A 19,800-nucleotide genomic window follows, 5' to 3' on the forward strand; every position below is an offset into this window, starting at 1 on the left:
TTTCGGGCGGACCCTCTTATGTCTTCTATCCCGCTGTGGTCACCGACTGTGACCCCTCCGTTCCGGATACGACCGTTCTTCCGCGGTGAACCCGGCACCCAGGCAAGGGCGGACACACACACCAGGTTCCCACCGATCGTACCTTTTCACCCTGTGAGTCTATGGTCGGTTCCCATGAACCGGACCTCCACACTCGCACCAACTTGTGGGGGCACACCGCTTTTCCAGGGTCTCGTTATCTCGTGATCTCGTGGTGTGTGCCGTGCCTTAGCGAACCTGCTCTTTTTATCCCCCTGCTGGGGTATCGCCTGTCACTTCAAACAGTTCAGGTTCAAAGCGACCGGTCTGTCAATATTCTGAATTGTGTCTCTTTTCCGTTAATCTCTCTCCTCTCTCATTAGCATCAATCGTCTGATAACTTGGTTTGGCGTCACATTCCAAAGTGAATCACTTCACACTTTTTTCAGCTTGAACACCATCTGCCACTTCTCAGCCCAGCTCTGCAGCCTACAATAATGCTCCACGCTATACACAATCCGCCAACTTTCGTGCTATCTGCAAATTCAGGCAGAATGCGCTCAATCTACAACCACCCTCTGTCTCTGTAGCAAGCCAATTCTGAATCCGCACAGCCAAGTTTCCCTGGATCCTATGTCTCCTGCCTTTCTGAATCGACTGTACCTCTTCCTAGAGATGCTGCCTGGCCTGCTGCGTTCACCAGCAACTTTGATGTGTATTGCTTGAATTTCCAGCATCTGCAGAATTCTCCGTGTTTATGGGCCTATCCTGTGCAACCTTATCAAATGCTTTACTAAAATTCGTAAGAACTTCTCCAGTCCAGAGCAGAGAGTAAAAAAGATTCAGCTGTTTCATTACCTCCGGATTTCTACTCATCGCAGCCTTAAATGGCCTTTTAATTTTTCTCTTCAAATGACAAACCTGCCATTCGAGGAATTATATTTGATAGTTTTAAAAAATTGCAGCTGTTGAAAATCTAAAATAATTCTGCGTGTGAGGCTGAGAGTGTGGGCTGTAGGAAGGATGAGCAACTGAGCTGTGGTACCATAGTCAAGGGAGCTGCAGGGGGAGGGGTGAGAGAAGAGAAATGTAAATGTGGATAGTATAATCGGGGGAAGAGACAAATTTCTTTTGCAAGAATTGAGTGTCCTGAGGTCTGTATTGTCAACCTGATGACATCTCAGCCTACCTGTAGAGGAATTTTAGATTTTAGTGGGGGGGGGGGGAACCCAGTTCTCTTGGTTCAAAGGAAAAATGAGGAAAGTAATTTTGCAAAGGGAATTTGAGCAGCTAGGGTCTAAATTAAAATGCAGAACCTAAAAGGTAATTATCTGAGGATTGTTATCTAAGCCACGTACAAATTGACATAGGGTTAATAAGATCGGAGAGATAAAGGTGTGGTTTAAAGATTGCTGTGAGAGAAGTGCGTTTGAATTCATGGGATATTAGCACCAGTATTAGGAGAGGAGGGAGCTGTTCTAACGGATGGTCTCCACCTGAACCATGATAGAACCAGGATCCTGGTGAATCACATAACAAGACATGTAGGTAGGGCTTTAAACTAACTAGTAGGGGGTGGATTCAACAGCTTGGAAAAGTGTGGGTAAAGTAAAAGAGAAGAGTGCAAGAGAAGTTACTGAAGACTCCAGAATAATGAATAAAACAAAAGGTTTAGAATGGTATAAGAATTTAATTTCAGGCAATTTATGGTGATACATTTTAGTAGAAAGAATAAGGGTGTAGCCTATTTATTGAACAGGAAGTAAATCCAGAAATTAGAGGTGCAAAGGGACTTGGGGTGTAGTCATAGTCACAGTTATAGTCATACCTGCTGAACCATGTCTACGCCCACCTGGACAAGCCAGCAAGAACTGTGAGGGTCATGTTTTTTGACTTCTCCAGTGCATTCAACACCATCCGCTCTGCTCTGCTGGGGAAGAAGCTGACAGCGATGCAGGTGGATGCTCCCCTGCTGTCATGGATTTTTGATTACCTGACTGGCAGACCACAGTACGTGTGCTTGCAACACTGTGTGTCCGACAGAGTGATTAGCAGCACTGGGGCTCCAGAGGGGACTGTCTTGTCTCCCTTTCTCTTCACCACTTACACCTTGGACTTCATCTATTGCACAGAGTCTTGTCATCTTCGGAAGTTTTTGGATGACCCTGCCATAGTTGGATGCATCAGCAAGGGAGATGAGGCTGAGTACAGGGCTACGGTAGGAAACTTTGTCACATGGTGTGAGCAGAATTATCTGCAGCTTAATGTGAAAAAGACTAAGGAGCTGGTGGTAGACCTGAGGAGAGTTAAGGTACCGGTGACCCCTGTTTCCATCCAGGGGGTCAGTGTGGACATGGTGGAGGATTACAAATACCTGGGGATACAAACTGACAATAAACTTGACTGGTCAAAGAACACTGAGGCTGTCTACAAGAAGGGTCAGAGCCATCTCTATTTCCTGAGGAGACTGAGGTCCTTTAACATCTGCCGGATGATGCTGAGGATGTTCTACGAGTCTGTGGTGGCCAGTGCTATCGTGTTTGCTGTTGTGTGCTGGGGCAGCAGGCTGAGGGTAGCAGACACCAACAGAATCAACAAACTCATTCGTAAGGCCAGTGATGTTGTGGGGATGGAACTGGACTCTCTCATGGTGGTGTCTGAAAAGAGGATGCTGTCTAAGTTGCATGCTATCTTGGACAATGTCTCCCATCCACTACATAATGTACTGGGTGGGCACAGGAGTACATTCAGCCAGAGACTCATTCCACCCAGATGCAGCACTGAGCGTCATAGGAAGTCATTCCTGCCTGTGGCCATCAAACTTTACAACTCCTCCCTTTAAGGGTCAGACACCCTGAGCCAATAGGCTGGTCCTGGACTTATTTCATAATTTACTGGCATAATTTACATAGAAACATAGAAAATAGGTGCAGGAGTAGGCCATTCGGCCCTTTGAGCCTGCACCGCCATTCAGCATGATCATGGCTGATCATCCAACTCAGAACCCTGTACCAGCCTTCCCTCCATACCCCCTGATCCCTTTAGCCACAAGGGCCATATCTAACTCCCTCTTAAATAAAGCCAATGAACTGGCCTCAACTGTTTCCTGTGGCAGAGAATTCCACAGATTCACCACTCTCTGTGTGAAGAAGTTTTTCCTAATCTCGGTCCTAAAAGGCTTCCCCTTTATCCTCAAACTATGACCCCTCATTCTGGACTTCCCCAACATCGGGAACAATCTTCCTGCATCTAGTCTGTCCAATCCCTTTAGGATTTTATACGTTTCAATAAGATCCCCCCTCAATTTTCTAAATTCCAACGAGTATAATATATAATATTTACATATTACTATTTAACTATTTATGGTTCTATTACTATTTATTATTTATGGTGCAACTGTAACGAAAACCAATTTCCCCCCGGATCAATAAAGTATGACTATGTCTATGACTATGACTATGAAAGGTGTAAACAAGGTTGAAAGAGTACAGAGAAAATTTACAAGAATGTTGCCAGGTCTGGAGGACCTGAGTTATAAGGCAGGATTGAATAGGTTAGGATTGTGTTCTTTGGAATGTAGAAGATTGAGAGGAAATTTTATAGAGGTATTTAAAATTATGAAGGGTATAGATATAGATAGGGTAAATACAAGCAGATGTTTTCCACTGAGCTTGGTGGGACCACAAGAGGACATGGCTTAAGTGTGAAAGGTGTGAAGTTTAAGAGGAATATGAGGGGAAACCTCTTCACTCAGAGGGTTATGAGCTGCCAGCACAAGTGGTCCATGCAAGTGTGATTTTAATGTTTAAGATAAGTTTGAAGGTACATGAATAGTCGGGGTACGGAGGGCTATGGTCCCAGTGCAAGTCGATGAGTATAGGGCCTGTTTCTGTGCTGTACTTCTCTACGACTTTTGAATTCCATATTTAAGAAAAAATTTGCTGGCATTGGAGAGGGCTTTAAATCCTCGTTTGAGTTTAAAACTTCACAGTCAGCAAACCATCACAAATGGCCTAAATCTGCCTTTGTTTAATGGCTTTATAAAAGCAAGAAATGCTAGAAATACTCATAATGTCAAGCCACAACTGTAGAAACAGCAACTCGGTTAACACTTTAAGACTTTTGTCAGGATTGGGAAGATTGGAAAAATAAACTTTTCTTTTTTTATATTTACAGCTGGCCTCAAATACTCTCTTAAAGGGCCAGTATATCATTTGCCATTCTGCTTGCTTGCTGTACATTTCCTAATCTTATTTCGTACTGTCAGTGAGATAGAATGAACAACCTTCCCTACGTGTAGTTAACTTGTGAGAAATCTGCAAATGGTGGAGCAGGAACAGAGGTGACATTCTCACAAGGAAATGTCAGAGTTCCTGCCTTACAGTATGAAAGCTTGTCTCTGTGGAACTAATATGATATGCCACAAGTGCTTAGGTCGGAGAATTATCCCACAGCTCCTGCCAATAGTTACGCACCAGAATGATTCAAAAACAAAAACATAGTGTCCACAATATTCCATTAGTTAGGACAGAGAAATTCCGTTAAAGTTTCGGATAAATAATTTCTTTCCTCGTTGTACAAGCTGCTGAGTATTCCCAGAACGCTGTGTTTCTATTTCGCCTTTCCTCGTTTGTGGGAACTTGCTACACAAAGAAGTCGGCCCTTGACAAGCATCTAATCGGCTGGCGCCATACAAACGCAGACCCTTCAGTAGATTACCAGAAGGTGGCCCGCGTCTGCGCAGACCCGGAAGCGATAATGTCCCGGTGTACCGGAAGTAGACGTGGCAGATGGAGCAACCGCCGAAGGTAGTGAAGGCGGCCTGGAGTGTCGGCATGCGGGGCGCCTGGCCGCGGACTCGGCTGTATCGTTAGTACTACTGGGTGACTGCCGTGAGGATGTTGTGTGAGCGGCTGCGGTCTGGCTCAGGTTCGGGCTCCACTTCCGGGCTCGGGCTGCTCCCCCTCTTGCTCTTGCTGCTGGCTGGTGCCGTGGTCAGGTTGAGCCGCAGCAGGACCGTCCCTGTGTTGAGCGATGATGTCCCCTTCAGGATAACATGGCCCGGGCCCGAGTTCACGCTGGTCAGTATGTCGCTATCACGGCCTCCAGGGTCCCAGAGAGCCTTTAGGTTTAGATTAAGTTCTGTTCAAAAAGTCTTGCTCAGCATTTTAGAGGTTATTTATAAGCTTGACTGACTCTATCATCCAACTAAGTAGTGAGGAGTCACACTTAACCTTGTCCGAAGCTGGACTCCCAATCAGTGGCGTGGTGTAGTGCTGTGGGTCGGAAGGTCATGTTGTTGCCAAAACTCCATTTAACTTCACTCCATCCAACCAGATTTGGCACTAATGCCACTGGGTACTACCTCTTAACTGGGAGAATGACAGTGGACACTGACTGCAGTTTAATTTCTATTCAGTTGCTGCATGAATATGCACTGCGTATGTGAAATATATTTAATGGGAATGTTTCCTCCAAAGTGTTACAGTCTTTATTGCGCAAGCTTCCATGAAACTCTGTCAGACAATGTAATGCATTTGATCATAAGACAGTCTATTCATAATTTATGATATTGTGGTATGTCGCTGTGAAATTTATATCCCAAGGTGGGCTTCGTTATTGCTTTTATATATACATTCCTGAAACTGAATAATTCCAAAATAATACTCAAAACCTGAGCTCAAAAGAGAACCAATATCCTTGCAAGAAAGTTTGTTAGAGCTGTTGGGGAAGGTTTAAACTAGGTTGGCAAGGGGATGGGAACCAGGGTGATTGCACAGAGGATAGGATAATTATTGTAAAGGTACAGACTGTGAGGAAGAATAGACAGTGGAAAAGAGTTGCAGTCAGCTGGATTGGTTGAAATGTATCTATTTTAATGCGAGAAATATCAGAAACAAGGGCAACAGACTTAAAGCCTGGGTCAAATAATAGCGCTTTTCAAGTGCGGTCCTGTCAGGGACTTATTGTCACAAAGACAAGGTCTCGATATTTCAAAAGGGATGGGGAGAGTGGTTAAAAGAGTTTGGGGGAGTGGCATTGCTAATCGGTGATAACATCACAGCTGCAGAAAGGGAGGACATCTATACCTCAGGGTTCTGAAGAAGGTGGCTGAAGAGAGTGGGGCCTCATATTAGTAATGATCTTTCAAGAATCACTAGATTCTGGAATGGTTCTGGAGGACTGGATAACTGTGAATGCTATTCCACTCTTTAAGAAGGGAGGGAAGCAGAAGAAAAGAAATTTTAAGCTAGTTAGTTTGAGCTCAGTGGTTGGGAAGATGTTGGAGTCCATTATTAATGATGTGGTTTTGGGGTACTTAGAGGCACATGATAAAATAGGCCCAAGTCAGCATGGTTTCCTTAAGAAGAAATCTTGCCTGACTAATCTATTGGAATCCTTTGAGGAAATATAAAGCAGGGTGGAGAAAGGAGTTTCAGTAAATGTTTTATACATGGATTTTCAGAAGGCCTCTGACAAGGTGCCGTACATGAGGCTACTTAACAAGATAAGAGCCCATGCTATTACAGGAACAATAGCTGCATACAGAGACGGTGGCTAACTGGCAGGAAGCAAAGAGTGGGAATAAAGGGAGCCTTTTCTTGTTGCTTGCCGGTGACTATTGGTGTTCTACAGGGTTTAGTATTGGGGCCGCTCCTTTTCACATGATATGTCAATGATTTAGATGACAGAAGTGTGGATGCACAGATAGGTGGAGAGGCAGGTTTTGTTGGGGAAGCAGAAAGTCTGCAGAAGAGAGACAGATTGTGAGAATGGGCAAAGTGGCAGATATAGTGTAGGGAAGCGTATGGTCATGCATTTTTGTAGAAGGAAAAAGGTGTAGACTGTTTTCTAAATGGGAAACAAATTCTGAAAATCAGCTGCAAAGGGACTTGCAAAACATTATCATGGGAAGTGAGGGAAGTGATTGCTGCACCTTTGGCAATGATCTTCTGTCCTCTCTGGCCACAAGAGTAGTACCAGAGGATTGGCAGGTAGTAAATATTATTCCCTTGTTTAAAAGAGTTAATAGGGATAACCCTGGGAATTATTGACCCGTGAGTATTATGTCAGCGGTAGGCAAACCATTGGAGAGGGCTCGTAGAGACAAGACTTATGAACGTTTGGAAAAGCATAGTCTGATTGGACATAGTCAACATGTCTTTGTGGGATCAGGTCATGCCTCATGAGCCTGGTGGCTTTGAGAAAGTGACAAAACATATTGATGAAAACAGAGCAATGGATGTGGTGTGTATGGATTTTAGTAAGGCATTTGACAAGGTTCCCTGTGGTAGGCTTATTCAGAAAGTCAGGAGGCTTGGGATCCACGGAAACTTCGCTGTGTGGATTCAGAATTAGTTTGCCCACAGAAGGATGAGGTTGCCAGTAGATAGAGTATATTCTGCCTGGAATTCTAGACCAGGGATTTGTTCTGGGACGCTCTACTCTTAGTGATTTTTGTAACTGACTTGGATGAGGAAGTGGAAGTTTTGGTTAATAAGCTTACAGATGACGCAAAGGTTGATAGTTTTGTGGATAGTGCAGAAGGTTGCTGAAGGTTACAATGGGACATTGTTAGAACATAGAATAGTACAGCACAGTACAGGCGCTTCGGCCCACAATGCTGTGCTGACCCTCAAACCCTGTCTCCCATATAACCCCCCACCTTAAATTCCTCCATAGACCTGTCTAGTAATCTCTTAAACTTCAGTAGTGTGTCTGCCTCCACCACTGACTCAGGCAGTGCATTCCATACACCAACCACTCTCTGAGTAAAAAACCTTCCTCTAATATCTCCCTTGAACTTCCCACCCCTTAAAGCCATGCCCTCTTGTATTGAGCAGTGGTGCCCTGGGGAAGAGGCGCTGGCTATCCACTCTATCTATTCGTCTTATTATCTTGTACACCTCTATCATGTCTCCTCTCATCATCCTCCTCTCCAAAGAGTAAAGCCCTAGCTCCTAGGATGCAGAGCTGGACTGAGTAGTGGCAGATGGGGTTCAACATGGAAAAGTATGAAGTGAGTCACTTTGGAAAGTCAAATTTGAAGCCAGCATACAGTGTTAATAGCAGGATTCTTAGTGTGAGGAACAGAGGGAGCTTGGGGTCCATGTCCATAATCCTTCAAACTTGCCACGAAAGTTAATAAGTCTATGGTGTGATGGTCTTCCTTAGTTGGAGGAATGAGTTCAAGAGGCGAGAGGTAATGTTGCAGCTCAATAAAACTCTTGTTACGTCACGCTTGGAGTATTGTGTTCAGTTCTGGTTGTCTCATTATAAGAATGATGTAGAGACTTTAGAGGGTGCAGAGTTGACTTAGCAGAATGCTGCTTGGATTAGAAAGCATGTGTTATGAGGGTATGTGAGCTAGGGCATATTTCTTTGCAGCGAAGGAGAATGACAACTGAATTGATAAAGGTGTACAAGGTGCTAAGAGGCATAGATCGAGTTGACAAGCAGACTTTCGCAGAATGGAAATGGCTAAAAGAAGGTAGCATATCTTTAAGATGTTGGAAGGGAATTATTGGGGGGATGTCAGAGGTAGATTTTTTAATGCAGTGGTGGGTGCATGGACCACTGCCGGGGTGGTGGTAGAGACAGATATATTATGGACATTTAAGAGACTTAGATAGGCAAATAGATTAAAGAAGAATGGAGAGCTATGTGGGAGGGAAGGCTTACGCTGATCCTGGCTTAGGTTAAAGGATTGGCACGACATCATGGGCCAGAGACCTGTGCTGTTCTATGTAAAACAGTTATATGGTTAGTTTTATTCTGCTAGCCACATACGAGGGGTGATTGATAAGTTCATGGTCTAAGCTAGAAGGAGTCAATTTTAGAAAACCTAGCACATTTATTTTTCAGCATAGCCCCCTCCTACATTTACACACTTAGTCCAGCAGTCGTGGAGCATACGGATCCCTTCTTTGTAGAAGTGGTCCACAGCAGGGGTGATCGATAGGTTCATGGCCTAAGGTAGAAGGAGATGAGTTATACAGCTCTCGTTACATGCACGTGCAGTTCAACTCTTTGAGTGATAATGCAGAAAGTTTGAAGTTAATAACTCAATCTCTTTCTACTTTAGGCCACAAAATTATCAATCACCCCTGCTGTGGACCACTTCTGGGGGTCCAAGACACCTACTTCCACAAAGAAAGAACCGTATGCTCCATCACTGCTGGACTAAGTGTGTAAATGTAGGAAAAATAAATGTGCCTAGGTTTTCTAAAATTGACTTCTTCTACCTTAGGCCACGAACTTATCAATCACCCCTCGTATACCATATCTCTGTTGCAGAACTGCTTACATTATATGACACGGTTGTTCTGTTTGATGGGGAGAATAGTTGTACTCGTTATGCTCTGACCTTTCATATTTTGATTTCAGCCAACAACAGGCGGCCTGTATAAACCTGATGACTTTATAATTGTCACTACGGTTCACAATGAAAGATACAAATGTATGTTACCTTCGATTGGTAATGGAGATCAGGTAAGCCTTGAATGTTTGTGTTTTTGACAATTACTGTTTATTGCAGCTGTGATATATTACATGAAAACTGTGAAATGCATTTGGTTCAAACTGCAAATAATGACTAAAAATAAGTTTTAATTCCCACCTCCCCTTCGTACCCTATCCGTTATGTATTTATTTATTTTGTGTGTGTGTGTATTTTTTTTCCTTTCTCCCTAGGCCTCCTGTCCCATGATCCTCTCATATCCCTTTTGCCAATCACCTGTCCAGCTCTTGGCTCCATCCCTCCCCCTCCTGTCTTCTATCATTTTGGATCTCCCCCTCCCACTTTCAAATCTCTTACTAACTCTTCCTCCATTTAGTCCTGACGAAGGGTCTCGGCCTGAATCGTCGACTGTACCTCTTCCTAGAAATGCTGCCTGGCCTGCTGCGTTCACCAGCAACTTTGATGTGTGTTGCTTGAAATTCCAGCATCTGCAGATTTCCTCATTTGCGTTTTAAGTGTGTTTATTTTGTTTGTATATCTATATATGCAGACCACTGATTTCTAATTGAAATATGCAGTGTGAATACGCCAATGTCTGAACACATCGTCTTGAGACTTTTAGACTGACGCTTAAATGGACAAGGTTTCAAAAAGTATGGAATTTATGCAAGCAAATGGGATTAGTGTAGATGGACTAAAGGATCAGGATAGATGTGCTGCGTCAGAGCCTTTCTCACTTCCTGTAAAGTGACCATAACTGTAAGATGTTAGAGAATGATTCTTTGGCCATGAAAGATGAAGTAATTCATAAAGAATTTTTTATTCATTGTTTTTGTACATACATTTGTATTTTAACCATAATTAACAGTCATTTGTAATTTTACTACTCCTGGAACTACCGTTTTAATGCCTGTAAATTCACAAGCAAATCACTTGCTGTTGTCTGTCTACATATAATGTTAACATCGCTATTGGTGTAGTTCCATGAAACTGTCAAATCCAAAGGCTAGCACAAAGACTGTCTGCGTACTGCGTTTCATCCACTTGAACAGTGATAGGATTGATCTCCAGTTAGTGACGAGCAACATGCACTCAGCAAGGGTAGCCAGGGGAATTCCAGAAATGGCTCTTCTCAACTATGGACCAATTGATTTTGTGCCTGCCTTGTTTTCATCTGTATGTTGCCCTGGCTTCCACATTTACTATTACACCATTTATGCTGTCATATGGTAGTGTAGCTTCAGATAAACTGCTGTCCTTTCCAATTGTATTGGTGAAATAAACCAATAAAATGAATGCTTTACTTTGTAGATAATTTTGCTTCTTTCTATTTAGGATGAAGATAATGATTACAAAGGTCATGGGCCTGGTGAACTACTGGAACCACTCCTTAGGCAGAGTAGTTGCTCTTACAGGGTAAAACTGCTTGAAATTAATTCATAGAATACATCTGAAACTGCAGAAACTTGCTTTCCTGGTATATGCAGTGCTGTCACTTGGCCATGCTTTCCCAGTATATTTTTTCTTCTCCATCAAGTTGAAAGTTATTGTGACTTTTTTTAATATGCTAGCAGTTGTATTATTATTAAGAAGCTGCAGTTATTTCCCACATCTGTACTCTACCGGCATTTTGTATTTCATCTGTGCATCTTTATATCACCAGTCTTCCTTCTAGATGTTTGATTTTTCTACCCATGAAATATACCAGAATCAAAAATATTGAAGTGCTGATATTAATTCAGTTACATTTTATAGTTCATCTGAAGTACAGAGTTGCTTGTTTATAATGAAACATTCAAAGATGATTGACAAAAATTACTTGGCTAATTGGCTGCCCTTTCTTGATGATTGGCATGGACTCAATGGGGCAAAGGATCTGCTCTGACTCTGACCTTTTCTTGCTCCCATTATTACAATTATTTTTTAGACTGACCACAAAATTTCTGCAAGTCAATTTAGAGCTATCAGAGAAAGCTATGGATCAGAAAAAGATGCTGGGCGATTAGAAAAAAGTTTTCATTTAACACATGCAGTGTTCCTTTGCTACCAATAAATGAAGCATGTTTACCTGGTAACTGTTGTATAGCCTGCTGGAAAAAATTGTGATGTAACAACTAGTTAACTATTTACTGTTAAGAAAAACAATTTATTTTTATAATATATTTCAATGAAGCATTTATCTACTGCCTTCAAAAATCAGGAAAAATACTGAGTGCAGATTAATTGCTGTGCCTGCTGGGTAACTTTTGTTCTCTTGCTTTTTTGAAGTTCAGAATAAAATAAAATGTACATAATTACTCTTAAATGATCACAATTCTGTTATATTTTTGTTTTCTACTGTAATTATTTGCTGATACATTTTTAATTTTTAGTTAATATATTTGACCCATTTGTGTTTATGCAAATGTTCCTAATTAAACATTTCTGAAGTAGAGTTTTTTTACCTGCTGCAGATTGAGTCTTACTGGACTTACGAAGTGTGTCACGGAAAACACATTCGTCAATATCACGAGGAAAAGGAAACTGGACAGGTACAGTGATTAATTGTTTCATTCAGTGGTTTTGCCAATTATTAAATGCTTCACATGCTAACTTTCTTGTATCTTTTCATTTAGCAGAAAGTTAATATCCAAGAATATTATCTTGGTATCGTGACTATACCAACTGATTCTGAGACCAAAGGTAATAATATCTGCTGCAATTTTCATTTGTGCATCACAGTATGTTCTTTTTGTCAAATGTTATTGGAAAACCTATGGAAAATTACCCTGCTGATGAGAATTGGATCAAAATCAGCATGAAGGAGAAAGAAGTAAAAATAATTGTTTCAGGTAATAAGTGTAACCAAGAATGTTATAATTTGCTTCTGTTCTGTCCCCAATTCATATTTAGATACATATTCATATTCTGATGCTTCAAAGCCCTGCAGCATCTGGTGACCCTGTGATCTTTGTTTTGGAGACCAACGTCAGAACATCTCACTGGAGGGTAAACTCTCGCAAGACATCACGTCTTGATGGTGTACCTGGCAGAGCACTGAAAACCTGTGCCAACCAACTGGCAGGATGGTTCAAGGGCATTTTCAATCTCTCACTGCTGCGGTTGGAGGTTCCCATCTGCTTCAAAAGGGCAACAGTCATACCAGTGTCCAAGAAGAGTGGGTGAGCTACCTCAACAACTATCGCCCAATGGCAGTTGAATCTACTGTGACAAAGTGCTTTGAGAGGTTGGTCATGGCTAGAAACAACTCCTACAATAGGTCTACAGTGGATGCAATCTCACTGGCTCTCCACTCAACCTTGGACCACCTGGACAACAGTAATACCTACGTCAGGCTGCTGCTTATTGACTATAGCTCAGAGTTCAACACAATCATACCCTCACTTCTAATCAACTTGCTCCAAAAACTTGGCCTCTACCTCCCTCTGCACTGGATCCTTGACTTACTCACTGGCAGACCACAAATTGTTCAGGTGATAACATCTCACTGACAATCAACACCGGCATTCAAGGATGAATGCTTAGCCCATTGCTCTACTCTTTCTACATCCACAATTGTGTGGCTAGGCACAGTTCAGACACCATCTATAAACTAGTCAAAGACATACAGTAACTACTCTTGGGAGAATTTCAGATGATGAGGTGTACAGGAGTGAAATAGATCTGCTGGTTGAGTGGTGTCACAGCAAATACCTTGCACATCAGTAAGGAATTGATTGTGGATCTCATGAAGGGGAAATCGAGGGATCAGAAGTAGAAAGCGTCAGGAGTTTCAAGTTCCTGAGCATTAACATCTTTAAGAATCTATCCTGGGCCCAACTTATTGCTGCAATCTCAAAGAAGGCATGAAAGCGGCTTTATTTCATTAGGTGTTTGCGGAGAATTGGTATGTCACTAAAGACACTCTCAAATTTCTACAGATGTACCTTGAAGAGCGTTCTAAATGGCTGCATCACCATCTGGTATGGAGGGGCCTCTGCACAGGATCACAAAAAGCTTCAGGAAGTTGTAAATTCAGCCAGCTCCATCATAGGCAAGAGCCTCCCCAGCATCGAGGAGACCTTCGATGGACAATGCCTGAAAAAAACGGCATCCATCATTAAAGAAGCCCATCACTCAGGACGTGCCCTCTTTCTCCTTGCTTCCAATGAGGAGGTGGTACAGGATCCTGGAGACACACTCAACATTTCAGGAACAGCTGCTTTGCCTCCGCCATTGGATTTCTGAATGGACAATGAACCCATGAATGCTAATTTAATTTAATCTATATATAGTTATATTTTTTAAAATTTATTTTCTTTCCCTTTATGGGGCATGTGTATATGTATTTTTCCCTCAATCTCCGGTCCTCTACCAGAAGCCTGGGAGCTTGAGGGTTCACTGCAGTATCCTTGCTGTTCCTGGCAGTGCACTCTTCTGGACGGAGATCTCCGATGTTATTCCCAGGATTTGCTGGAGCCACTCTGCCATTCCAGGTGTCACAGCTCCAGCTCCAAGTGCTCCTGTCACCACCCAGATTACTCTGGCTTTAACCTTCCACATCCTTCCTATCTGCTCTTTCAAGCCCTGGTATTTTTCCAGCTTCTCATATTCTTTCTTCCTGGTGTTACTGGCCTTTGGGATTGACATATCTATTACTATTCGTTTCTTCAGTTCCTTGTCCAGTATTGCTATGTCTGGTTGGTTGGCAAGTACCTGCTTATCAGTCTGTATTTGGAAGTCCTACAGTATCTTGGTTCTGTCATTCTCCATTACCTTTTCGGGTATTTCACGTTTTCTATCTATACGCAGTGCAGATGTTCCTGTACACAATTCCTGCAACCTGGCTGTGCCATTCAGTGTATGCTGTCCCTGCCTCCATCTTGCATCTTGCTGGATGGCTTCAGTGGATTCCTTGCACAGTCTTCATCTTGGGTCTTGTCTGGTGGATAGACTCCTGCTTCTTGTGCAGCCATGAGCAGTGCCTCTGTGTTGTCCCTCAGCCCTGCCATTTGTAGCACTTTCTTATGTCAGCCACCTTTGATATCTGGCGACGGTACATCCCATGTGGTGGCTTGTCCTGCCATGACCTCTGGTCCTCTGGCTCTGCTTCACCCACTTCCATTTCCATGACCCCTGCCTGCTGTCTGAGATATTCCCCTAGTAGGTCGTCCTTAGGGGCCGTCTTCATGGATGTTTTGCAGTTCTTCCAGGACTGTGACCTTGATGCTTCCAAGTCCCCATCCTCCTTTATTCCGGCAGGTGTACAGTCGCTCAACTTTATTGTAATTTTTAGTTATTATGTACTGTAGTGTACTGCCTCAGAACAACAAATTTCACATCATTTGCCAGTGATATTAAACCTAATTCTGAATTACTTCAAGTGGTACTTCAGAAAACTATGTTCCTAACAGATTTGATTTATGTAGTGCCTTTACTATAGTAGAATATTGCCAGAAACAATATAGGAGTGAACAGCCATATGCTTTTTCAGCAGTAGAAAAGAGGAATATCTAATAGGAGTAAATTCTGTGGTCTTGCAGAATATCTGGCGTTGGCTTTGTGTGCTGCATGAAAAACGTTGCCGTTGATCACCAGCGCCATCTTGGTCTACTATGTTTGTATCCAAAATCTTGTGAATTATATCAGCATGTATATATTGAAAAAAAAAGTTTAGAAGTTTAAAAGCTGGAGGAAATTATGGAGTGTCCCGGAGAACTGTGCTCAAAATAACAGTAATTGTGCAATATATTCATAGGGTAATTTCTAGTCGTGATGGATTTTTCTGTGGCTGGGTACTGAACTCTCCTGGTCTTTTCTGATTAAAATTATTTTCGAATAATTGATGAATCCTGACACGTTTTGGGGTTTCTTTTTTCATCTAGATCCCACCACAGTGCAGCCAGATGAATCCGAAACAGAAACTGAGAAATTGAAAGTAAGTAAAGTATTGCCTTTTTGTAGTTTTTTTTTTATTCCCATTCCATTGGTAATTTTTTTTTAAAGTACAAGGTTAGAAGTGCAAGTGTTGTTCAAGTACAAGGTCATACTGATCAAAGGATGTATTGTACAGTCTTTTCACATCGTTAGGGTGCTTAGAAGATATTAGAATATGTACTTTGGGTGTTATTAATCTCCTGCATGTCTCCTTCCCATATCTCTGTTATAATTATACTGTGTGTAGATCTTAGCTGGAGTATAAACGTTTGATGTTAGGTGCTTTTGAGTCATTAAGGAGCCTTTGGATGCTAATTTGGATACAAACAATGTATTACCTGCCTATATGAGAAATCCTAGTTTTAAAATGTCATTAGTTTATTCCCAGTATTTGTTATAGTATACAAAATTATGACATACATAGACAGGGTAGGTAGTTGGTCCTTTTCCAGGGGTGAAGTTTTAGAAAGTTTTCCTAAGTTTTAGAACATAGACCATTATGATTCACAGCCTCTAGTTTCTTGGTCTGCTAACTCGCACAGGCAGTATCTCAGATATAACAGTCAAGGATATGATGAGGTTAAGCAGTGTTATTACGGATAAGGTAATTAATATTTTTGTTCTTCTTCAGTGCCGTCGAGTTGCGGCTGACTGATGACTACCCTATGGATAGTGTAGTTATCCATGGGGTAATTGTGGCAAGATATGGAAGTAGAGTGCCAGGCCTTTCTTCGGCACAGGTACTGCTGCTGCCCAGGTTGGGACCCAACTGGATTCAAACTCTGCACTATCCGCCTCGAAGTCCAGTGATGCTGCCACTACACCCCGAAAAATCGATTGTTATTTCTATAAAAGCGAGAATTTCAGTCATGCACACAAAATATGAACCACTTAAAATCACTGGAACTCCTCTGTCTTTCTTGCCTTTTATAAGCTGATTCTAAGAAACAGTTCTGGAAGAATTTGGAAAAATAAAGTTTCCTGTGACGATTCTGAAACAACCAACATATTGTATCTTAAAGTTTACTAAATAACACCATTTGAAACGCCACAATTACCAGTATTGAATAAATAATCAGTGTTAATATGATGGAATAAAACCTAAGCACTCACTGGTTTGGCGAATATTGAAGGTGATGTCTGATTACATACTTCACCTGATGTTGGCCAAGTTTTCTGTGTGAGAAGCCATCTTGTTTTAAATGGTATCCCTGTTTTGGCATTCTTCTGGAAAGTCCAGTGATTCGGAACTGCTTCATTCATTTCTTCATCAATTTTTAAATTCAAATTACTGAATGATTTAAAATTTATTAAAACTGAGTTAGCAATGTAAACCTATATACGTGGACATTTTGTACTATTCTGTCAGGTAAGTGACAGCAGCATGGCATAATACAGATCCTTTGCTTTCACTTTTTGATAGTAGATCATATAATTTCAGATCGGTTTCTGTTTAAAATGCTTTCCAACTTCAAGCCTGAGAGTAGGGGAATATAATGTATTAATTCTACATTTTTGATTTTTTTGATTCTCTGTCAAAACTATACAAAAGATGACAATTTATTATTGTGGCAACACACATCAAAGTTGCTGGTGATCGCAGCAGGCCAGGCAGCATCTCTAGGAAGAGGTACAGTGGATGTTTCGAGCCGAGACCCTTCGTCAGGACTAACTGAAGGAAGAGCTAGTAAGAGATTTGCAAGTGGGAGGGGGAGATCCAAAATGATAGGAGAAGACAGGAGGGAGAGGGATGGAGCCAAGAGCTGGACAGGTGATAGGCAAAAGGGATATGAGAGGATCATGGGACAGGAGGCCCAGGGAGAAGGAAAAGGGGGAGGGGGGAAAAACCCAGAGGATGGGCAAGGGGTATAGTCAGAGGGACAGAGGCAGAAAAAGGAGAGGGAGAGAAAGAATGTGTGTGTGTATATAAAGAACGGATGGGGTACGAGGGGAGGGGAGTTGGGACATTAGTGGAAGTTAGAGAAGTCAATGTTCATGCCATCAGGTTGGAGGCTACCCAGACGGAATATAAGGTGTTGTTCCTCCAACCTGAGTGTGGCTTCATCTTTACAGTAGAGGAGGCTGTGGATAAACATACCAGAATGGGATGTGGAATTAAAATGTGTGGCCACTGGGAGATCCTGCTTTCTCTGGCGGACAGAGCGTAGGTGTTCAGCGAAACGGTCTCCCAGTCTGCGTCGGGTCTCGCCAATATATATAAGGCCACATCGGGAGCACCAGACGCGGTATATCACCCCAGCCGACTCACAGGTGAAGTGTCGCCTCACCTGGAAGGACTGTCTGGGGCCCTGAAAGGTGGTAAGGGAGGAAGTGTTAAGGGCATGTGTAGCACTTGTTCTGCTTACAAGGATAAGTGCCAGGAGGGAGATCAGTGGGGAGGGATGGGGGGGACGAATGGACAAGGGAGTCGCGTAGGGAGCGATCCCTGCGGAAAGCGGAGAGGGGGGAGAGGGAAAGATGTGTTTAGTGGATTTAATGTGGATAAATGTGAGGTTATCCACTTTAGTGGCAAGAACAGGAAAACAGATTTTTATCTGAATGGTGGCCGATTAAGAAAAGGGGAGGTGCAACGAGACCTGGGTGTCATTGTACACCAGTCATGAAAGTGGGCATGCAGGTATAGCAGGCGGTGAAAAAGGCAAATGGTATGCTGGCATTCATAGCAAGAGGATTCGAGTACAGGAGCAGGGAGATTCTACTGCAGTTGTACACGGCCTTGGTGAGAGCACACCTGGAATATTGTGTGCAGTTTTGGTCCCCTAATCTGAGGAAAGACATTCTTGCCATAGAGGGAGTACAAAGAAGGTTCACCAGATTAATTCCTGGGATGGCAGGACTTTCATATGATGAAAGACTGGATTGACTACGCTTATACTCGCTGGAATTTAGAAGATTGAGGGGGGAATCTTATTGAAATGTATAAAATTCTAAAGGCTAGTTGCAGGAAAATTTTTCCCGATGTTGGGGAAGTCCAAAATGAGGGGTCACAGTTTAAGGATAAAGGGAAAGCCTTTTAGGACCGAGATGAGGAAAAACTTCTTCACACAGAGAGTGATGAATCTGTGGAATTCTCTGCCACAGGAAACAGTTAAGGCCAGTTCATTGGCCATATTTAAGAGGGAATTAGATATGGCCCTTGTGGCTAAAGGGATCAGGGGGTATGGAGAGAAGGCAGGTACAAGGTTCTGAGTTGGATGATCAGCCATGATCATACTGAATGGCGGTGCAGGCGCGAAGGGCCAAATGGCCTACTCCTGCACCTATTTTCTATGTTTCTATGTGGTGGGATCCCGTTGGAGGTGGCGGAAGTTACGGAGGGGGGAATTTTTTCCCCCCTCCCCCTTTTCCTTCTCCCTGGGCCTCCTGTCCCATGATCCTCTCATATCCCTTTTGGCAATCAACTGTCCAGCTCTTGGCTCCATCCCTCCCCCTCCTGTCTTCTCCTATCATTTTGGATTTCCCCCTCCCCCTCCCCCTCCCATTTTCAAATCTCTTACTAGCTCTTCCTTCAGTTAGTCCTGACGAAGGGTTTGGGCCAAAACATCGACTGTACCTCTTCCTGGAGATGCTGCCTGGCCTGCTGCGTTCACCAGCAACTTTGATGTGTGTTGCTTGAATTTCCAGCATCTGCAGAATTCCTCGTGTTTAAATTTATTATTGTGATTGTGTTTGTACTGCGATATAAAAATCTATTTCTGTATAGTGGTATGTGATTCCATATTGTATTTTATTATGGACTACAGGGAAAAATATTGTCCGGAGTTGAAAAATATATGTTAAAGTGGCATTTTTTTTTCTTTCAAGGTTCACACCAAAAATATTGAAGGACAGATTACTCCTTATTACCCTGTCTTAATGGGAAATGGTACACCTTGTAGCTTAAAACAGAACAAACCAAGAGTAACCACTGTCATGTATGTCTGCCATCCTGAAGCCAAGCATGAGATCCTCTCTGTTGCTGAGGTCACTACATGTGAATATGAATTAGTTATATTGACACCACTATTGTGCAGCCATCCTAAATATAGGTAAGATACTTAAGTGTTTAGTCTTACACTTATTTGCATAGTATATTATAATACATACATTTTATAATTTGCAGTAATTTTGGTCTATTCTAATTAGTCTTGTTACAATATTTTTACTATGATAATATATGTGAGTATTGACTTGTTTTTATTTTGCCTAGATTTAAAACCTCTCCAGTTAATGACATATTTTGCCAGTCATTACATGGCTCACCATTAAAGCCTCAAAGCCTTGAAGAATTTGAAAAACAGCAAGAAGAAATGATGAAGCCATCTTTTAATAACCAAAGAATCCAAGAGGTAACTTTTTGCAACAGATGAGATTTTTAAATAATCTCTTAAGGAAAACTTTATTGT

At 42.3% G+C, this 19,800-nt stretch overlaps 1 protein-coding gene across 3 annotated transcripts in view; it reads left to right on the plus strand.

Annotated features, from left to right (window-relative positions):
• The first annotated feature begins 4,772 nt into the window (after nucleotides 1-4,772).
• The window catches only part of erlec1 (endoplasmic reticulum lectin 1), a 34,581-nt gene continuing 19,553 nt past the window's right edge, over nucleotides 4,773-19,800 (plus strand). Inside the window, exons 1-8 of one of the 3 annotated variants that reach the window (XM_072265202.1) lie at nucleotides 4,773-4,826; nucleotides 9,406-9,510; nucleotides 10,814-10,894; nucleotides 11,932-12,009; nucleotides 12,094-12,160; nucleotides 15,343-15,395; nucleotides 19,220-19,443; nucleotides 19,605-19,743. In XM_072265202.1, the coding sequence (XP_072121303.1) occupies nucleotides 4,809-4,826; nucleotides 9,406-9,510; nucleotides 10,814-10,894; nucleotides 11,932-12,009; nucleotides 12,094-12,160; nucleotides 15,343-15,395; nucleotides 19,220-19,443; nucleotides 19,605-19,743 (765 nt within the window). In that variant the 5' untranslated portion in view covers nucleotides 4,773-4,808. Of the gene's footprint in view, nucleotides 5,100-9,405; nucleotides 9,511-10,813; nucleotides 10,895-11,931; nucleotides 12,010-12,093; nucleotides 12,161-15,342; nucleotides 15,396-19,219; nucleotides 19,444-19,604; nucleotides 19,744-19,800 lie in introns of all 3 variants that reach the window. The other 2 variants (XM_072265200.1, XM_072265201.1) reach the window with 2 other exon arrangements.

Source organism: Mobula birostris, chromosome 8 (genome assembly GCF_030028105.1).
Source record: "Mobula birostris isolate sMobBir1 chromosome 8, sMobBir1.hap1, whole genome shotgun sequence".
NCBI lineage: Eukaryota > Metazoa > Chordata > Chondrichthyes > Myliobatiformes > Myliobatidae > Mobula > Mobula birostris.